Source organism: Dipodomys ordii, unplaced genomic scaffold (genome assembly GCF_000151885.1).
Source record: "Dipodomys ordii isolate 6190 unplaced genomic scaffold, Dord_2.0 Scaffold33, whole genome shotgun sequence".
NCBI lineage: Eukaryota > Metazoa > Chordata > Mammalia > Rodentia > Heteromyidae > Dipodomys > Dipodomys ordii.
In genome coordinates, this window is record NW_012267249.1 from 2,490,682 (window position 1) to 2,508,177 (window position 17,496).

At 40.0% G+C, this 17,496-nt stretch overlaps 1 protein-coding gene across 2 annotated transcripts in view; it reads left to right on the plus strand.

Annotated features, from left to right (window-relative positions):
- Rlf (rearranged L-myc fusion) overlaps positions 1-17,496 on the plus strand; it is a 67,985-nt gene that overhangs the window by 40,297 nt on the left and 10,192 nt on the right. For both annotated transcript variants that reach the window (XM_013016966.1, XM_013016967.1), the window contains one exon: positions 9,719-9,855. In XM_013016966.1, the coding sequence (XP_012872420.1) occupies positions 9,719-9,855 (137 nt within the window). The remainder of the gene's footprint in view (positions 1-9,718; positions 9,856-17,496) is intronic.

Genomic DNA, 17,496 nt, shown 5'->3' on the forward strand with positions numbered 1-17,496 from the left:
GGAATCGAACCCAGGGCCTCAGGCATGCAAGGCAAGCACTCTACCACAGAGCCACCTTCCCAGCCCCTGGCTACAAGTTTATTCAACACAAAACAATCCTCTCCATCTTTACCGGGGTGGCTGACCACTTCCCCGACCAAATCCACCTCTAAACGGGAATTCACTTGCTGACCCAGCCCCAGCCTTGGCTTTCTTGTCAGCACAGGGGGCACAGCACTCCATCTGTAGTGTCTCTGTCAGCTTCACCTCTTGTGAGTCTTGCAGGTCACTAGCCCTCCAGACCTTTTGGTTGAGGCCTTCCAGTCTCAGGTTGGCTGCGGTGCAAGGTAGCAGGCACAATCTCAGGAGGCAGGTGGAGGTAATCACGGAGATACTGGATACCTTCGTTGGATAGGTACCAATAAAAACGCCTCCAGGCAAATTGTTCTTCATGTAGCCCTGAGACTTGAGAGACTGCATGGCTTTTCATGAGGTGAAGGTTAGGCACACTCTTGTCTGCTAGTTCTGGGTACCTCCTCCTTAAAAAGGAGTAATAAGTAGCAATCCGGTTTGTTTGTTTTTTGTTTTGTTTTGTTTTGTTTTTTTTTGGTCCGGTCGTGGGGCCTGAACTCTGGGCCTGGGCACTGTCCCTCAGCTCTTCAGCTCAAGGCTAGCATGCTACCACTTGAGCCATAGCACCACTTCCGGCTTTTTTTTTTCTGCTTAGGTGGTGCTGAGGAATCGAACCCAGGACCTCATGCATGCAAGACAAGCACTCTACCACTGAGCCACCTTCCCAGCCCTCTTTCATCAGCATTTTTGTTTTTTTTTTTTTTTTTTTTTGGCCCGGTCGTGGGCCTGAACTCTGGGCCTGGGTGCTGTCCCTCAGCTCTAGCGCTCTACCACTTGAGCCACAGCACCACTTCTGGCTTTTTTTCTTTTTGCTTATGTGGTGCTGAGGAATCGAACCCAGGGCCTCATGCATGCAAGACAAGCACTCTACCACTGAGCCACCTTCCCAGCCCCTTCATCAGCATTTTTATTAACTTTTTTTTTTGTCAGTTGTGGGGCCTGAACTCTGGGCCTGGGCACTTGTCCCAGCTCTTCAGCTGTAGACCAGCACTCTGCCACATGAGCCTCAGCCTTCTGGCTTTTTCTGCTTATGTGGTGCTGAGAAGCCAGAGCCTCATGCATGCAAGGCAAGCACTCTACCTCTGAGCCACCTTCCCAGCTCCTTTTATTAACTTCTTAAATTTTGAAAAAATAAATCTTGAGAGCCTACTTCCCCTTCTAGCCACTGCCCAATTTCTCTCTTGGCCTTCTCAGCATTATTTCTTGAACTGCGGTTGAACATTTTTCTGTCTTTAAGGCATTCTAAAAGAAAATTTTCCTCTGCCAGTTCATCATATCATTAAATCTGATGTTGACTTTTTAGATTATGTCTTAACAGTTTAACTTTTCAACTTTGTCTCTTTAACAGTTTTTGACTTGGGTAGCACAGTATCCTGACTTTCTAACTACTTTGACTACTTGCTGTAGTACCCAGTGAGTCTGTCATTGATCAACATTTCTCTTTACCTACACTTCCTTGGTTATCTAGTCTCCAGGCTAAATACAAAGTGTTTCTCTCCAGCAACGGTCTTCTTAAATTTGTTGATCTGAAGATTTTTCACAAGTTATATTTGTTTCTGGTCATTCAGAAATGATGAGGTTGGCTGTAGAGTTCTGAAACTCCCTTTTGGCTGGCAGATTACTTAATTGGATTAATTGGGGACTGAAGGTTATGTTTTAGTCACAATATGTAAGCTTAAATCCTTTCATTGACAGCTACTAGCCATCCAACCTTGCACAAGTAGCTGCTTTTTTTTCATCTGTCAAGTTGCCAAAACAATAGTAACTATATTACCAAATGGCTAGATAGTTCAAAAGAGATACAAGACCAAAAGCCCTAACACAGTTCCTAGCAAATATCATGGGCACTATATAGATTCTGTAACTAAGGAGACACACTCAAGAAGACTGATAAGAGGTAAAATACAGATTTAGATAGAGAAGCTTTGCATGGTGTACACAGAGATACTTAGCCTTTTATAACGTCATTTTCATTAAAAAAAACCATAAGGCATTAATGATAAACCTGTGTGCTGATTTGTCTATTTGCTGTGTCAGGTAGAGTAAGCAGATAAGACTACTGATCCCTAGTAGTGGCTGTAATATTTTGTGTTTGGGAAACTTAGAGTCTAAGATGTGTAATAGTCTCAGTATCTGAGACATAACAAAAGAAGTAGCTACACCCTGGATTTTATTCCTCCCCATTAATCTCTCAATTTTTGTTTATTTAAAACCTGTTTTGTTTCCAACATTGTAGTAGGCATTGGCAACTACAGAAGTGTATGTGGCTAGTTTTGGGGGAAGGGGTTTGGTCAGAAACAGTTATAGGAAGAATTCAGTTCCTGGCTACCACATAAACACAAAATAAAAATTAAAGAAGAAAGAAAGCCTTAAGGTTAATTGTTGGGTAGCAAAAGTATAGATATGAATGGATTCTTTGCAAGAGCTCACTAGAGAATATCTTCCTTGGGTCAGAATGTGTATTTTGATCCTGTAAGTAAGATGTGTTGGGTGGGGAGAAAGAGGACCTCAAATTTTATTTATTTTGGTCAGTTATGGGGCTTGAACTCAGAGCTGTGGTGCTCTCCCTGAGCCTTTTTGTGCTTAAGACTAGTGCTCTACCACTTGAGCCTCGGCACCATTTCCGATTTTCCGGTGGTTAATTGCACACATTTTTAAAGGGTGTGTATGTATGGTAATTAATTTCTTATCCAGTGATGCTTTCTCTTGCAATTGACAACTTTGGGATAATATTAGTCACTAGATGTTCATTAGTTGGAGCTTTAAAGCAGCTATTTTAAGGTATCCTAGTTACATATTTGGCATTTGCTTCTGCTCTCTTCTGGAGAAGAGTTAAATTATCTTTAGGAGCAGCTGGGATTAAAAGTTCTTTGTATGTTGGCTCCTATGGGTATCCCAGTAATGGGTGTTTGTAATGAGAAACCTCTGCTGGGGACAGTTTTGCCAAACACATACAAATGAGATTAATTGACTGAGTCATGTGAAAGCCAGGATTCAGAATCATAAAATGGCCTGTCAAGCCAGGCACCAGTGGCTCACAACTATAATCCTAGCTAATCCGGAGGCTGAGATCTGAGGATCTTGGCTCAAAGCCAGCTCTGGCAGCAAAGTCCATGACACTCTTATCGCCAATAAACCACTCAGAAAACCTAAAGTGGTGCTGTGGTTCAAGTGGTAGAGTGCTAGCCTTGAGCTGAAGAGCTGAGGGACAGCGCCCAGGCCCAGAGTTCAAATCCCATTTCCGACAAAAAAAAAAAAAAGGCCTGTCAGAAATCAGTCCTGGGGTTCTAGATTGTAGTATTTTATTTATATGGAATTTTGAGAAATGATATTGCTATTAATTTTACATGTGATTTTATTAAAAGTTACAATGGTCAAGTGGATGATTCTGGTTTTCTTCACTAAAGCAGGAAATCTTTGCAAAGATTAAATTTTCAGCATATAAGCAAAGAATAAGAGCCAAGCTCCCAGGGGCTCACGCCTATAATCCTACTCAGGAAACTCAGATCTGAGGATCACAGTTTGAAGCCAGCCTGGGCAGGAAAGTCTACGAGACTCTTATCTCCAATAAACTACTCAAAAAATGGTCAAAGTGGCATTGTGGCTCAAGTGCTAGAGTGCTAGCCTTGAGTAAAATAAGCTTAAGGACTACACCCAGGACCTGGATTCAAGCACCAAGACCAGAAAATAATAACAATATTTTAAACATGAAGTGCTCCTATTATTTTAAACACTCAGACAAGACATTAATTAATTAGAAACAGAACCAAGAATTCTGTCAATGTGGGGGGGGTCTCTTTCATTGTTAATTTCTAAATGAACTTCATCTTCAGTATCTAACGTTGTTGTTAGATGTAATCACAGAGATTTATTTCTTATCTTGATGGAGAAGAGAGAAGACAAACATAATTTGCTTGCTGGTTTTACACTATTGGGAATTGACAGAGTCACTAGGTACAAATGATAAACACAGCAAATACATTTAAACAGGAACCATAGGGAATTTACTTTGGAATAGGAGAAAAAGCAAATAAGATCATAAATGTTTTAGGTATAGCTTAAATAAAAAGCAAGTTTAAGATTGAATCCTAATCTAGATCTAAAATAAAACTGGTCGTGGAACCTATACTAGGGCTATTATATTCACACACAGACTAAAGGAGGAGGATACCCTTAGGGGAAGAGCCCAAAGGTGTAACTTCTCTGAAATTTAAAATCCTATTAAGTCTGGAGCTGTCAGCTCACCTGTAATCCTAGCTATTCAGGAGGCTGAGATCTGAGGATTGGAATTCAAAGCCCATCCAGGCTGGAATGTCTGTGAGATCCTTATCTCCACTAAATTACCAGAAATGTCAGAATTAGAACTGTGGCTCTAGTGGTAGAGCACTATCCCTGAGCAAAAGGAGCTCCAGGACAGCACCCAAGCCCCGAGGTGAAGTGATAGATGGATGGATAGATAGATAGATAGATAGATAGATAGATAGATAGATAGATAGATAGATAGATAGATAGAATAAAAAAATTACTAAGATTGAAACCTAAACCAAAAATGGTTACAATATCAGTAAATTTAAAATTACAGTCTTTAATACTTGCATTTCACTTCATCCTACAATTATTGGGGGGGGGATGAGATTGTAAAGAAACTGAGGATTAACCTTTTTAAATATTTTAACATCTAGAGCAGTTGTTTATTTTTTTTTGCAGTTTATTTTAATACAGGGTTTCAGCTCTATAGTCCCAGTTGTAGTTGAATTCACCATCCATCGTGTGCATTCTCTCTTGTGTGCGAAGATTATAGGCAATGGGCTAGGCTTACCACACTCAGCTCAGAGGTGTTTTTTGTTGTTGTTGTTTTGTTTTGGTTAGTAGTGGGGAATTTGAACTCAGGACCTGGACACTGCCCCTGAGCTCTTCTGCTCAAGGATTGCAACTATATCATTTTGAGCCACAACACCACTTCCAGTTTTCTGGTGGTTAATTGGAGATAAGAGTCGCAGACTTTCCTGCCTGGGCTGGCGTTGAACTACAGTCCTCAGATCTCAGCCTTCTGAGTAGCTTGGATTATAGGTGTGAGCCTTTGGTACCCAGCTCAGAGTTCTTTAAACCGAGTGGTAGGACATCTTTCTAGGGTTTAGTATGCATCTGAATTTCACTTCTAAGTCTCACTTTCATGAGTTATGCCTGTATTTTGGTGGATCTGTGGTTTCACTGGGGTGGGGCAGGGATCATTATGAAATAACACATTATTTTGAAAAATCTAGTAGCACATTTTAGTTTCTCTCAGATAACAGATAACAGTTTAAAGAAAAACATCAGTGACTTTATTTTTTCAGTTGGTTAATTTTGGTTTTTGAGATGATGGTTCCTGACTATTGCCTTGACATTCTTTAATATTAAAAAAAAAAGAGCACCTGGGAATTCTTATTCCAAATCATCCTAATTTTTTTCAAATATTTTAATGTAAAAAATTAATCCTCACCCTTGCTTATACCTATGTTCAACATTTGAAAACTATCTTTGCCATTTGCTTTACTTAGCTTTTTTTCCTGAACTATTTAAAACTTGAAGACATCATGGCACTTTATCTTGTATATACTCTCAGTTTCAAAACAAAAAAAGGGAAGCCTTTTATATTTTTACCAGTCTTACCTAGGAGTATATACATAAGTTGCAAACTTTTTTTTTTTTTAGAAATGGAGTTAAACATTCAAGACAAAAAAATAAATATGAGCCAGGCACTGGTAGCTTACACTTGTAATCCTAGCTACTCAGGAGGCTGAGATCTGAGGATCACAGTTCAAAGCCAGCCCTGGCAGGAAAGACTATGAGACTCTTATCTTCAATTAATCACAGAAAAAGGAAGAAGTGGTGGTGTGGCTCAAGTGTTAGAGAGCTAGCATTGTCCCAAAGGAGCTCCGGGACAGCACCTAGGCCCAGAGTTCCAGGCCCAGGACTGGCAAAAAAAAAATTTAAAAATACACACACTTATAAGATCCTCCCAGGGTCTGGGAATGTGGCTTAGTGGTAGAGTGCTTGCCTAGCATGCATCAAGCCCTGGGTTCAATTCCTCAGTACCACATACCAGAAAAAGCCAGAAGTAGCGCTGTGGCCAAGTGGTAGAGCATTAGCCTTGAGCCAAAAGAAGCTCAGGGAGAGTACTCAGACCCTGAGTTCAAGTCCCAGGACTGGCAAAAAAAAAAAAAAAAAAGATCCTCACAGATCTGTACTGCAATACTAGTTCATATAGGCACACACACACACACACACACATTTTGACTCTATATGTAGTCCAGAGTACGTACACACACACACACACACACACACACACTTTGACTCCGTATGTAGTCCAGAGTAGCTTCAAACTTGAATGCTTGGATTGGGGATCATGGGCATTCACCATCATGCGTGGCTGGGAGTAAGTTGGGGGGGTGGAGACTTGTACCCTAAAGATTATAAAATGCTGCTAAAAGAAATTAGAGATCTAAATAGATGAAGCTGGAAGCTAGAAGTGAAGCTCACTCAGCTCACTTGCCTGCCCTATTTTGTCATCAGCAGTAGAAAAAATAAAATATAAACAATAAAAACTAGGAAAGGGTTAGAGCATTCCATTTTCATGAACCAGAAGACTCAATTTGTTTAGATGGTAATACTGCATAGATTGATCTGTAATCCTATCCCTAGTAAATGTCCACCTTCCTTTTTTGCAGAAATTGATATATTAATCTTGTAGAATACATGTACTTTCTTAACAGCTATAAAACGGAAGCACTAGTGCTAGGAGTCATATTTAGGAACAGAAGATTTTTCGGGGTTTTTGGTATTTGGGTTTTGGTTTTGGTTTTGGTGCTGGTCCTAAGGCTTAGACTCAGGGCCTGGGCACTTGCCCTAAGTTTTTTTGCTCAAAGGTAGTACTCCACCACTTGAGCTACAGCTCCACTTCTGGCGTTTTGGAAGTTAATTAGGGATGAAAGTCTCAATGGACTTTCTTGCCCAGACTGGCTTCAAACCACAATCTTCAGATCTCAGCCTCCTGAATAGCTAGGATTACAGGCATAAACCACCCCAACCCACCTTATTTCAGTATATTAATTGTAAGTTCTTTTCCTAGATTCTCAGTGAAAAATTCAAAAGCTTGTCAGCAGCCTTCGTTTTATTATTTTAAAAAGTGTTTTGTAGCATATGTTTGATTTTTTTTTTTTCAGTGCAAGATTTAGTGTACTGGAGGGAGCGGAAATGGGAGGGCAGGGATGGTAGGGGAAACAAAGGAAGAGGTGCCTAAGAAATGTGCTCATTACCTTGCTCATGTAATTGTAACCCTTCTGTACAGTATTTTTTGGGGGGGGGGTCCGGTCGTTGGGCCTGAACTCTGGGCCCTGTCCCTCAGCTCTTCAGCTCAAGGCTAGCACTCTACCACTTGAGCCACAGTGCCACTTCTGGGTTTTTCTTTTCTTTTTTGGGGGGGGTCCTGTTGTGGGGCCTGAACTCTGGGCCTGGGCGCTGTCCCTCAGCTCTTCAGCTCAAGGCTAGCGTTCTACCACCTGAGCCATAGCACCACTTCTGGCTTTTTTCTTTTTGCTTATGTGGTGCTGAGGAATCGAACCCAGGGCCTCAGGCATGCAAGGCAAGCGCTCTACCACTGAGCCACCTTCCCAGCCCCTGGGTTTTTCTTTTTGCTTATATGGTGCTGAGGAATCGGACCCAGGGCCTCATGTATGCAAGGCAAGCACTATACCACTGAGCCACCTTCCCAGCCCCTGTACAGTATTTTCACAATAAAAAAAATTATTTAAAAAAATTTAGTGCACTAAGATTTAGTGTAACAATTAGTGTAATCATTTTACACTACTAGTGAGGTCTTAAAAGTTTTAATTTACCTGTATTTTTCCAGTTATTTATTTACTTTTTGTGTTTTTATGTAATCATGGAGCTTGAACTCAGGGCCTAGCCTTTTATGCTCAAGGCCAGGGCCTATCCTTTTATGCTCAAGGCCGGTACTCTATGACTTGAGTCATAACTCACCCTTCTAGCCTTATGCTTGTTAATTGGAATTAAGAGTCTTAGGGAATTTTTTCCCTGGGCTGGCTTGAACTGAAATCCTCTGATCTCCTGAGTAGTTAGGATTACAAGTATGATCCACTAGCACATAGCCCCCCCTTTTTGCGGGGGGAGGGCATAGCCATCCTGGGGCTTGAACTCTAGGCCCGGGCACTGTCCCTGAGCTTCTTTTGCACAAGTATATCTCCCACTTGAGCCACAGCACCATTTACAGTTTTTTCTGAGTGGTTTACTGGAGATAAGAGTCTCCTGGCCTTTCCTGCCTGGACTGGCTTTGAACCATGATCCTCAGATCTCAGTCTCCTGAGTAGCTAGGATTACAGGCATGAGCCACCAATGCCTGACAGCCTAGCCTTTTTACAGACATATTTATTGTTAACATGTTTTCCTTGCATCAGTTACTATTCAGTGGGACTAGTTCATGGTAGGGTTTTTTGTGTAACCTTCCATCACAAGAACTCACTTACTTTGCATATATTTATAGCCAGTAGCATAGGTCATTCCACTAGATTTACATTCATTCTATCATGCTCCAAATACTTGGTTTTTCTTTTTCCATTTTCCCCCCCAGAGCTGAGGACTAAACTCAGGGCCTTGCAGTTACCAAGCAAGCGCTCTTTCATTGAGCTAAATCCCCAGCCCCTTCCACTTTTTTTTTCTTTTGTTGATAACAGGACTTGAATTAAAGCTTTACTACTTGAGTCCACCTCTGGTCTGTTTGCTGGTTAATTAGAGATAAAAATTCTCAAGGATTTCCTGCCCAAGACTGGCTTCAAACCAGTATCCTCGGATCTCACACTCCCTGAATAGTTAGGATTACAGGTGTGAGCCACTTGTGCCTGGCTTGCTACAAGATTACCATGTTTTTTAGCCATGCTCAGACAGTGGTTCTTTGAACTGGTTTCCTTTGGGTCTTTACTGGGAGTTTGGGTAAACCATGTATTTTACTATCTGTAACCAGAATAAAATTGAGAAGGAAAAGAAAGGGGGGTGGGGGGAGACAACCCTGAATCTCAGTTTCCCAGGAGGCTTAGGCAAGAGGATTGCAAATTCAAAGCCTATCAGGCACTTTAGAGGAACCTTGTCTCAAACTATAATTAGAAAGGCAGTAAGGGTTTGGAGATGTAGACTCAGTTGTAGAATACTTTTCAAGCATGTGTGAGACTCTAGGTTTAATTCTTAGTGGACTGGGGAAGTGAGGGGGGATGATACTTCATATGAAACTAACTTTAGATTATTACATTTGATTTGACTGTATTATATGGTAGCAATGTTCCTGTATAATTTTTTAAAATGCATAGTGTTTATGTCTGTATTGCAAATGTAAAGGAACTTCCTTATAAATTCTTTGTTCCTTTCTTGTCTTAATAATTTTGGATATGAAATACTCATGTCATGCTATTCAGCCATTAGTCAGTACAAGAGAATTATAATTCTTGCCTTATCAGTTATGAAAGATAGAAAATGTTGTAAAGAAGTTTCACATTACATAAAGTTTACAGGAAAAGTTACCATTTTCTTTTTAACTTAGTCATCTCATTTTTGATAGATTGCAAAGGTGGACTGCAAGGAAATACTAGACATCATATGTAATCTGGAATCTGAGGGTCAGGATAACACAGCATTTGTTCTTTGTACGACTTATCTTACCCAGCAGCTCCAAACAGCAAGTGTATATTGTTCTTGGTAAGTATATTTAGTTTGTATGTACATTGTTTGTTAGTTTATAGCATAGCATTTAGGGTTTATTTGAATAAAACCTTGCTTCCAAACAAAATCATTTAAATAAAAATATTTTTTCCTAGTCAAGAAAGGGTAAATAGTTCTTCTTGATCATCCTTAAATTATTGTTGACTCCAATGTCTCCTACCTTAAAGATAAAAATATGAGTCATTTAGGTGTTAGACTATTTTCCCTTACATTTTTTAGTATTTTCTCTTAATGACTTGTTATTAGGAAGCTCACTAATGAAAAGGATTGATTTATGTAGGTTTCTGGTTCATATTTGCAAACAAAGGAAAGCATAGCTATACAAGAAACTGAGATCTGAGGATCCAGGTCCAGACCAAAGTGGGCAGACAGATCCTTGAAACTCTTTATCTCAATTAACTATCAAAAAGCTGGAACTTGGCTAAAGTAGTAGAGTGATAGCCTAAAGTAGAAAAGGCTAATAAGCAAAAGCTTGAGGCCTTGAGTTGAAGCCCTAATACTGACACCTAAAAAATAAATAAAATTACATTATTTTGGTTTTAATTTATTCCTAAAACATAGGAAATCTCTAAAATATAACTTATCAGTAAGTCTATTGTGTTGTGGTTAAGGCTATATATTAAAGAAATGTGCTTCCTATATGCAAGAGTATGTAAGAGGGGACTGGGAAGGTGGCTCAATGGTAGAGTGCTTCCTTTGCATACATGAGGCCCTGAGTTCAATTCCTCAGCACCACATAAGCAGAAAAAAGCTGGAAGTGACACTGTGGCTCAAGTGGTAGAGTGCTATCCTTGAGCTGAAGAACTGAGGGACAGCACCCAGGCCCAGAGTTCAGGCCCTATGACTGACAAAAAAAAGTATGTAAGAGATGTACCCAAGGAGGAAGTAGTTTGAATGGGTTGGATTTGCATAATCGTGATTAAGAGAGTTCTGAGTTTTTCTAAACCTGATGATGGCTTAAAGCTGGAAACAATGTTTTCTTTAGGAAAGCCTTTCCTATAGTTTATCTCCCACTGTTTTCCTATGACTACCTAGCTTTTCATTACTGTTTTATATGTTACTGTATTTTTATTTTTTTTGTGCATGCATGTGTGGCAGTCCTGGGACTTGAAGTCAGGGCTTAGGAGCTGTCTGTGAACTTTTTTTGCTCAAGGCTAGCCTTCTGTCACTTGAGCCACAGCTCTACTTCTGGCTTTTTGTGGTTAATTGGAGATAAAAGTCTTAGGACTTTCCTGCCTGGGCTGGCTGAGATCCAGCCTGAGATCCTTAGATCTCAGCCTCCTGAGTAGCTAGCATTTCAGGCATGAGCCACAGGTGCCCAGATACTGTATTTCTTTTTGTTTACTATCTTATACTGAAATATTATTTGTGTGCTATAAATTGTCTTGCCCAATCTTCATAATCATCATTGCACATCAGATAGGCAGTAGGGGATTATAGAGAATTATAATGATCAGAAAAATCTCTTGATTGCCCAGAGTCTCTCAGCTAAAGTAATAAAGCCGAGATTCAGGCCTAAGTTCTTTGCTTCCTGATTCAATGCTTTCCTTCAGTCCATTATACCATATACCTCTTAAGATAAGGAGGATAGTAGGTTAGGACATAATATATCTTATCAATATCTTTACCAGATAAAGAGATGATATAAGTAAAATGATTTGTTAAGTATCATCAAGATCTTTGGTAACTAAATCAAGAAATCTGGAGATGAGAGATTTTACCTTTAAAACAAATACACTTAGTTCAGGATCAGACTTCAATTTTTCTTGTATTTAAATTGATTTCATTGTTAATGAAAAATAATACCTGTTACATTGAAAATTTTAATACAGATAAGTCATATATGGAATGTATTGTAGATTAGATTATAAATAATTTACAAAATACATTCATACAATTCTTTTAATATAAGTTCCCTTTTATAGTGCTATAATTGTTTTTCATCACTCTGACAATTGTTAGTAAGCTTCAGGATGATGTTGTTTCCTTGTAATAGGAAATGATTAATAGAGATTTCCCTCTTGCCTTCTGAGGATCCATGGGTAAAGGAAAGAAAATTATAGTTACCTATTATTTCCAAAGGCTTTTTTTGGAGGTTGGGGGGTGGAGGGATATTAGAGGTAGAGTAGTCATCACATAAAATAATGCATTTTACCAGAGAGAGTTAATTCTAGAAATTCTGTTCAAATAGGATGATTCTTTTGTTGTGCTGAAGGTTTTCTTACTTAGGAAAAGGACATAAGGAATATTTGTTTAAAAGAAATGGCATTTATTTTAAAACATATCCTAGAATTTATTTCTTACAGGAGAGGGAAACCTTTTTTCTGCTAAGCCATCTGGATGTTTGTAACATAATTTGATTACCATGAAAAATTATCATCATAGGCAGACGGCTATAGGCAGCTGATGAGAAGTGGGAAGACTGTATCTGTCCTGCCCTGATTTTTCGGGCTTCATAGGCCTGAGGGCCAGACATTCTCCACCTACACCTGTAAGAATTATCAGTCTTAAATTTAATCACCATTGAAGATAATATTTGAAGTCTAGACTATGTACTCATTACTCAGAACAGTTTTTGCTTTCAGAAACTTCCTTCTGAGATATCTATAAACCATAATAGGTTTAAAAAAAACTTGCTATATTCATTCCCCCACCCCCATCCCCACCCCACCATCCTATTCTGGGGCTTGCATTCAGGGCCTGGATACTGTCTCTGAGCTTCTTTTGCTCAAGGCTAGTGCTCTGCCACTTGAGTCACAGTGCTACTTCCAGCCTTTTTTTTCTGAATAGTCTATTGGAGATAAGAATTTCTCACAGACTTTCCTGCCCAGGTTGGCTTCAAACCATGCTCCCCAGATCTCAACCTCATGAGAAGCTAGGATTAACAGGTGTGAGCCACTAGCTCCCAGCTGCTGTATCATTCTTAAAACAACCTAACCCTAGTAGCTCACACCTATAATTCTGTTCTATCTGAGAGGTAGAAATCAGGACATGTATAGTTCTAGCCCAGGCATAAAGTTATGATGAGGCCTCATCTCAACTAATAAAAACTGGATGTAGAGTACACACTTGTTATTCCAGCTAGGTGGGAAACATAAATACTGTTTGTAGTCCAGACTGGCCAGGGCATAATGAGACCCTGTTTGGAAAACTGAAAGCAAAGTTAGCTGAGGGTGTGGCTTAAGTAGTACAGTACCTACCTTTGTTCAAAGCCCAGTACCACCCAAAAAAAATATATATATATATATCACTTAGCTTATTCATTAACTTCATTAGTTTTTTGCTATATGAAAAAAATCAAGTATTACAAGCATGCATACCATGTAGCATTTAGGTATCTGGCAATAGTAATGTAATAGCCATGCAAGTAATAAAGTAACCATTTTGAATGTTGATGTATTAAATCATGTGTAATTATTGTTGCTACTGCACAAACAATTATAATTATACATTGAATTATCAATTTATTGATTTGGAAGTCTAGAAGTTTTCAGGCCTCTACAGTAAGCTTTCAGTAAGCATTTGGCTGGCCCTTGCTTTCTGTAATATCTCTAAACTTAAATTTTTGTATGTTGAACATTTGGTTTCTTTGTTGTTTAGTTTTGGTAGTATTAGGGTTTGAACTCAAGGGCCTTGCACCTATGCTTTTTGTTTTGTTTTGTGCCGGTACTGGGGCTTGAACTGGGGCCTTAGCTTTTTTGCTCAAGACATGAATCACAGCTTCACAGCTCTACTTCTAGCTTTTTAGTAGTTAATTTGGCAGTACAAATCTCATGAATTTTCAGCCCAGATGGCTTTGAACTGTGATCCTCAGATCTCAGACTCCAAAGTAGCTAGGATTACAGGCCTGAGCCTGCATGGACTGTGATCTTTTTTTTTTTGTTGTTGTTGTTGGTCGTGGGGCTTGAACTCTGGGCCTGGGCGCTGTCCCTCAGCTCTTCAGCTCAAGGGGAGCGTTCTACCACTTGAGCTACAGCGCCACTTCCGGTTTTCTGGTGGTTTATTGGAGATAGGAGTCTCACAGTCTTTCCTGCCCGGGCTGGCTTTGAACCGCGATCCTCAGATCTCAGCCTCCTGAGTACCTAGGATTACAGGTGTGAGCCACCAGCGCCCGGCTGGACTGTGATCTTATTTATGCTTCCCACTATAGTTGGGATGACATCAGATAGGCCCAGCATCTTTTTTAACTGAGAATGGGTCTTGTAAACTTTTACACAGCCTGGCCTTGGACAGCAGTCCTCTTGATCTTAGCCTCACAAGTGGTTAAAACTTGGATTTCAGTGGTGAGCCACTACACCAGCTTACATTTTATTTCTTAAGGTGTATTTGCATGTCAGATTCTGTCCCAACTGGAGTATGATATTCCAGGATCATGTATGTTTAATTTATAGTCCTGTCACTAGCGTATGGTAAAGACCAACATATGTATTTTATTTAATCTTCTTTTTTTTTTTGCAAGTCCTGGGGCTTGAACTCAGGGCCTAGGCACTGTCCCCAAGCTTCTTTCTGCTCAAGGCTAGTGCTCTATCACTTGAGCCACAGCGCCACTTCCAGCTTTTTCTGTTTATGTGATACTGAGGAATCAAACCTGGGGCATCATGCATGCTAGGCAAGCATTCCACCACTGAGCCACCATCCCAGCCCTTTAAACAAATTTTATAGGAAAAAATTTAGTAAGAAAATTGTGAGACTCAATTATATTGTAGCCTTCTTTCAGGTATGCTTATTCCATTATCTTTTTTTTACTAAAATACTTAAATTCTGGATTTCACTGTGACATATTTAATTTTTATAAATTTGTTTATAATTTATTCAAGATAGCTAATGGGTTAATTTGAAGGTGTAGATTTTCTGAATTACAAATCTAATTTATAGGTCATCTGAACATTGGAAGCATGCGTACAATAGAAACCTTTTTGTTATTTTTCTTTTCTTTTCTTTTGTCGGTTATAGGCCTTGAACTCCAGGTCTGGGTGCTGTCCCTAAACTCCTTTGCTCAAGGCTAGTGCTGTACCACTTTGACCACAGCTCTACTTCCAGTTTTTGAGTGGTTATTGGAGTCTCACAGGGGACTTTATTGCCTAGTCTAGCTTTGAACAGTGGTTCTCAGATCTCAGCCTCCTGAGTGGTTAGGATTATAGGTGCGAGCTCTACCAGTGCCTGGCATAGTTTTGTGTGTGTGTGTGTGTGTATGTGTGTGTGTGTGTGTGTGTGTGTGTGTCTGTGTGTGCGCGTGTGTGCATGTGTGCGTGCGTGCGCCCAAATGTGCTAGTGCAGGTGCTTGAACTCAGGGTCTGGCTGCTGTCCCTGAGTTTTTTTTATTCAAGGCTCTACTACTTGAGCCACAGCTCCATTTCTGGCTTTTTGATGGTTAATTGGAAATAAGAGTTTGATGACCTTTCATTGCCAGGGCTAGCTTCAGTGATCCTCAGAGTAGTTAGGATTATGGGCATGAGCCATTGCAGTCCAGCCACTTTCACTGTCTTAATACTTGCATCACTGAAGCATATGAAAAAGGATTTGTCCTAGTGTGTGTGTGATCTAACAGATTGTTATCACTGTTGACTGGTGATTTCATTGTTCCATTATACGGATTTGAATTGAAATAACTTGAATATAATCAATCCTAGCATACTGTTACATTTATATTGGATGGATAATAATAGTTTTAATTCATTGCTCTGAAACTATAAAGTAGTTACAGAAATACGTAATACATAGTAAAATGCTCCTTTTGGGGGGGGGTTTAGGACTGAAGATTTTTGGGGGTTTGGGTTTTTTTTCCCCCCCAGTCCTGGGCTTGAACTCTGGGCCTGGGTTCTGTCCCTTAGCTCTTCAGCTCCAGGCCTACACTTGAGTCACAGTGCCACTTCCGACGTTTTCTGCTTTATGTGGTGCCCAGGAGTTGAACCCAGGGCCTCATGAATGCAAGGCAAGCACTTGACCACGGAGCCAACTTCCCAGCCTCTAGGACTGAAGTTTTAATTCAGAGCTTTGAGTTTGCTAGGCAGGCACTCCACTTCAGCTACCTAGAACTTTTTGCTTTTGATATATATGGAATAGGCTTTTTGATGTACACCAGAGCCGGTCTGGACTGTGTTCCTCCTGGTCATACTTCCCATGGTAGCTAGGATAACTGGCCTGTGCCACCATATATGTAGATTTTTATTTGGTGAGATGCGGTCTTGTGAACTTTTTTCCCAGGCTGGCTCTGAACTGGGATCTTCTTAATCTCTACTGTTCAAGTAGTTAGTATCACAGGTATGAGGCACCATACTGAGCCAAAATGCTCTTTTTCAGTCATGCTTATTTGGAGTTAAGATAATGGAGCCTTGATAGGAACTATAGGTCAGTGTAGAGCTCTTGCCTAATGTGGGAGGCCCTGTGTTCCTTTCCTAGCATGGAAGGCAGAAAGAGGAAGGAAAATACATGAAGCCTGAAGTACTTAATACTTGATTTGTTCCAAACCAGGCCCTACACATTCTGACTTAGTATTTAAAAATTGATTTGAGAAACCTAAATTTTGAACCTGCCCTTTTACCTCTAGAGATGTGGGATAACTTTAAACCTTCAGCTAGTTAGCGATGTTTTGTGTTTTTAGAAAAAAGGTCTATGTAGCCTAGGTTTGCCTAAAACCTATGATGATCCTGCCTCAACCTCCTGAACCCTGGACTGCTACTAGGTATGCTACCATACCCAGCTCTAGGTAGAGAATTTTGGATAGTTGACATTGATTATCAAGTTTAACTAGTTTTGATGAATTTGTTCTATTCAAATAAGATACATACATACACACACACTTGTGTGCAGTATGAATGTGTGTGATATACTTTTTTTTTCTTTTTAGTTCTAGGGATAGAACCCAGGACCATGCTCATTTTTAGAATTTTGTGCTTTTTTTTTTTAAGTTTCTCTTATTTTAGTTGCTTAAATTTGAAGCTGGGCTGGTGAGCTCACACCAATAATTCCAGCTATAGGAGAAGCTGTAGATAGGAAGATAGAGGTCCAACACCAGGCTTAAATAAAAACAGTTCCTACTGGAATTAATACAAAAAAAGGAGGTTGGGAGCACAGCTTAAGTGTAGAGAGCCTGCTAAGCAATACAGAAACTCTTAAGTTCAGATCCCAGTACCCTGAAAAAAGAAAGAAAAGGATGTTTACATCTGAATAAAATAATCTTGTGGGTATAAAAATGAAGTCATTGGAGCTGGGCACTGGTAGTTCATGCCTGAGGCTGAGATCTGAGAATCATGGTTCAAAGCCCGCCCAGGTAGGAAAGTCCATGAGACTTTTTTTTTTTTTTTTGGTCATGGGCTTGAACTCTGGACTTGGGCATTGTCCCTAATCTCTTCATCTCAAGGCAAGAGCTCTACCACTTGAGCCACAGCGCCAATTCCAGTTTTCTGGTGGTTTATTGGAAATAAGAGTCTCACGGATTTTCCTGTCCAGGCTGGCTTTGAACCATGATCCTCAGATCTCAGCCTCCTGAGCCACTGGCATCTGGCCCATGAGATTCTTTTTTTTTTTTTTTTTTGAGTCCGGTCATGGGGCCTGAACTCTGGGCCTGGGCGCTGTCCCTCAGCTCTTTAGCTCAAGGCTAGCGCTCTTCCACTTGAG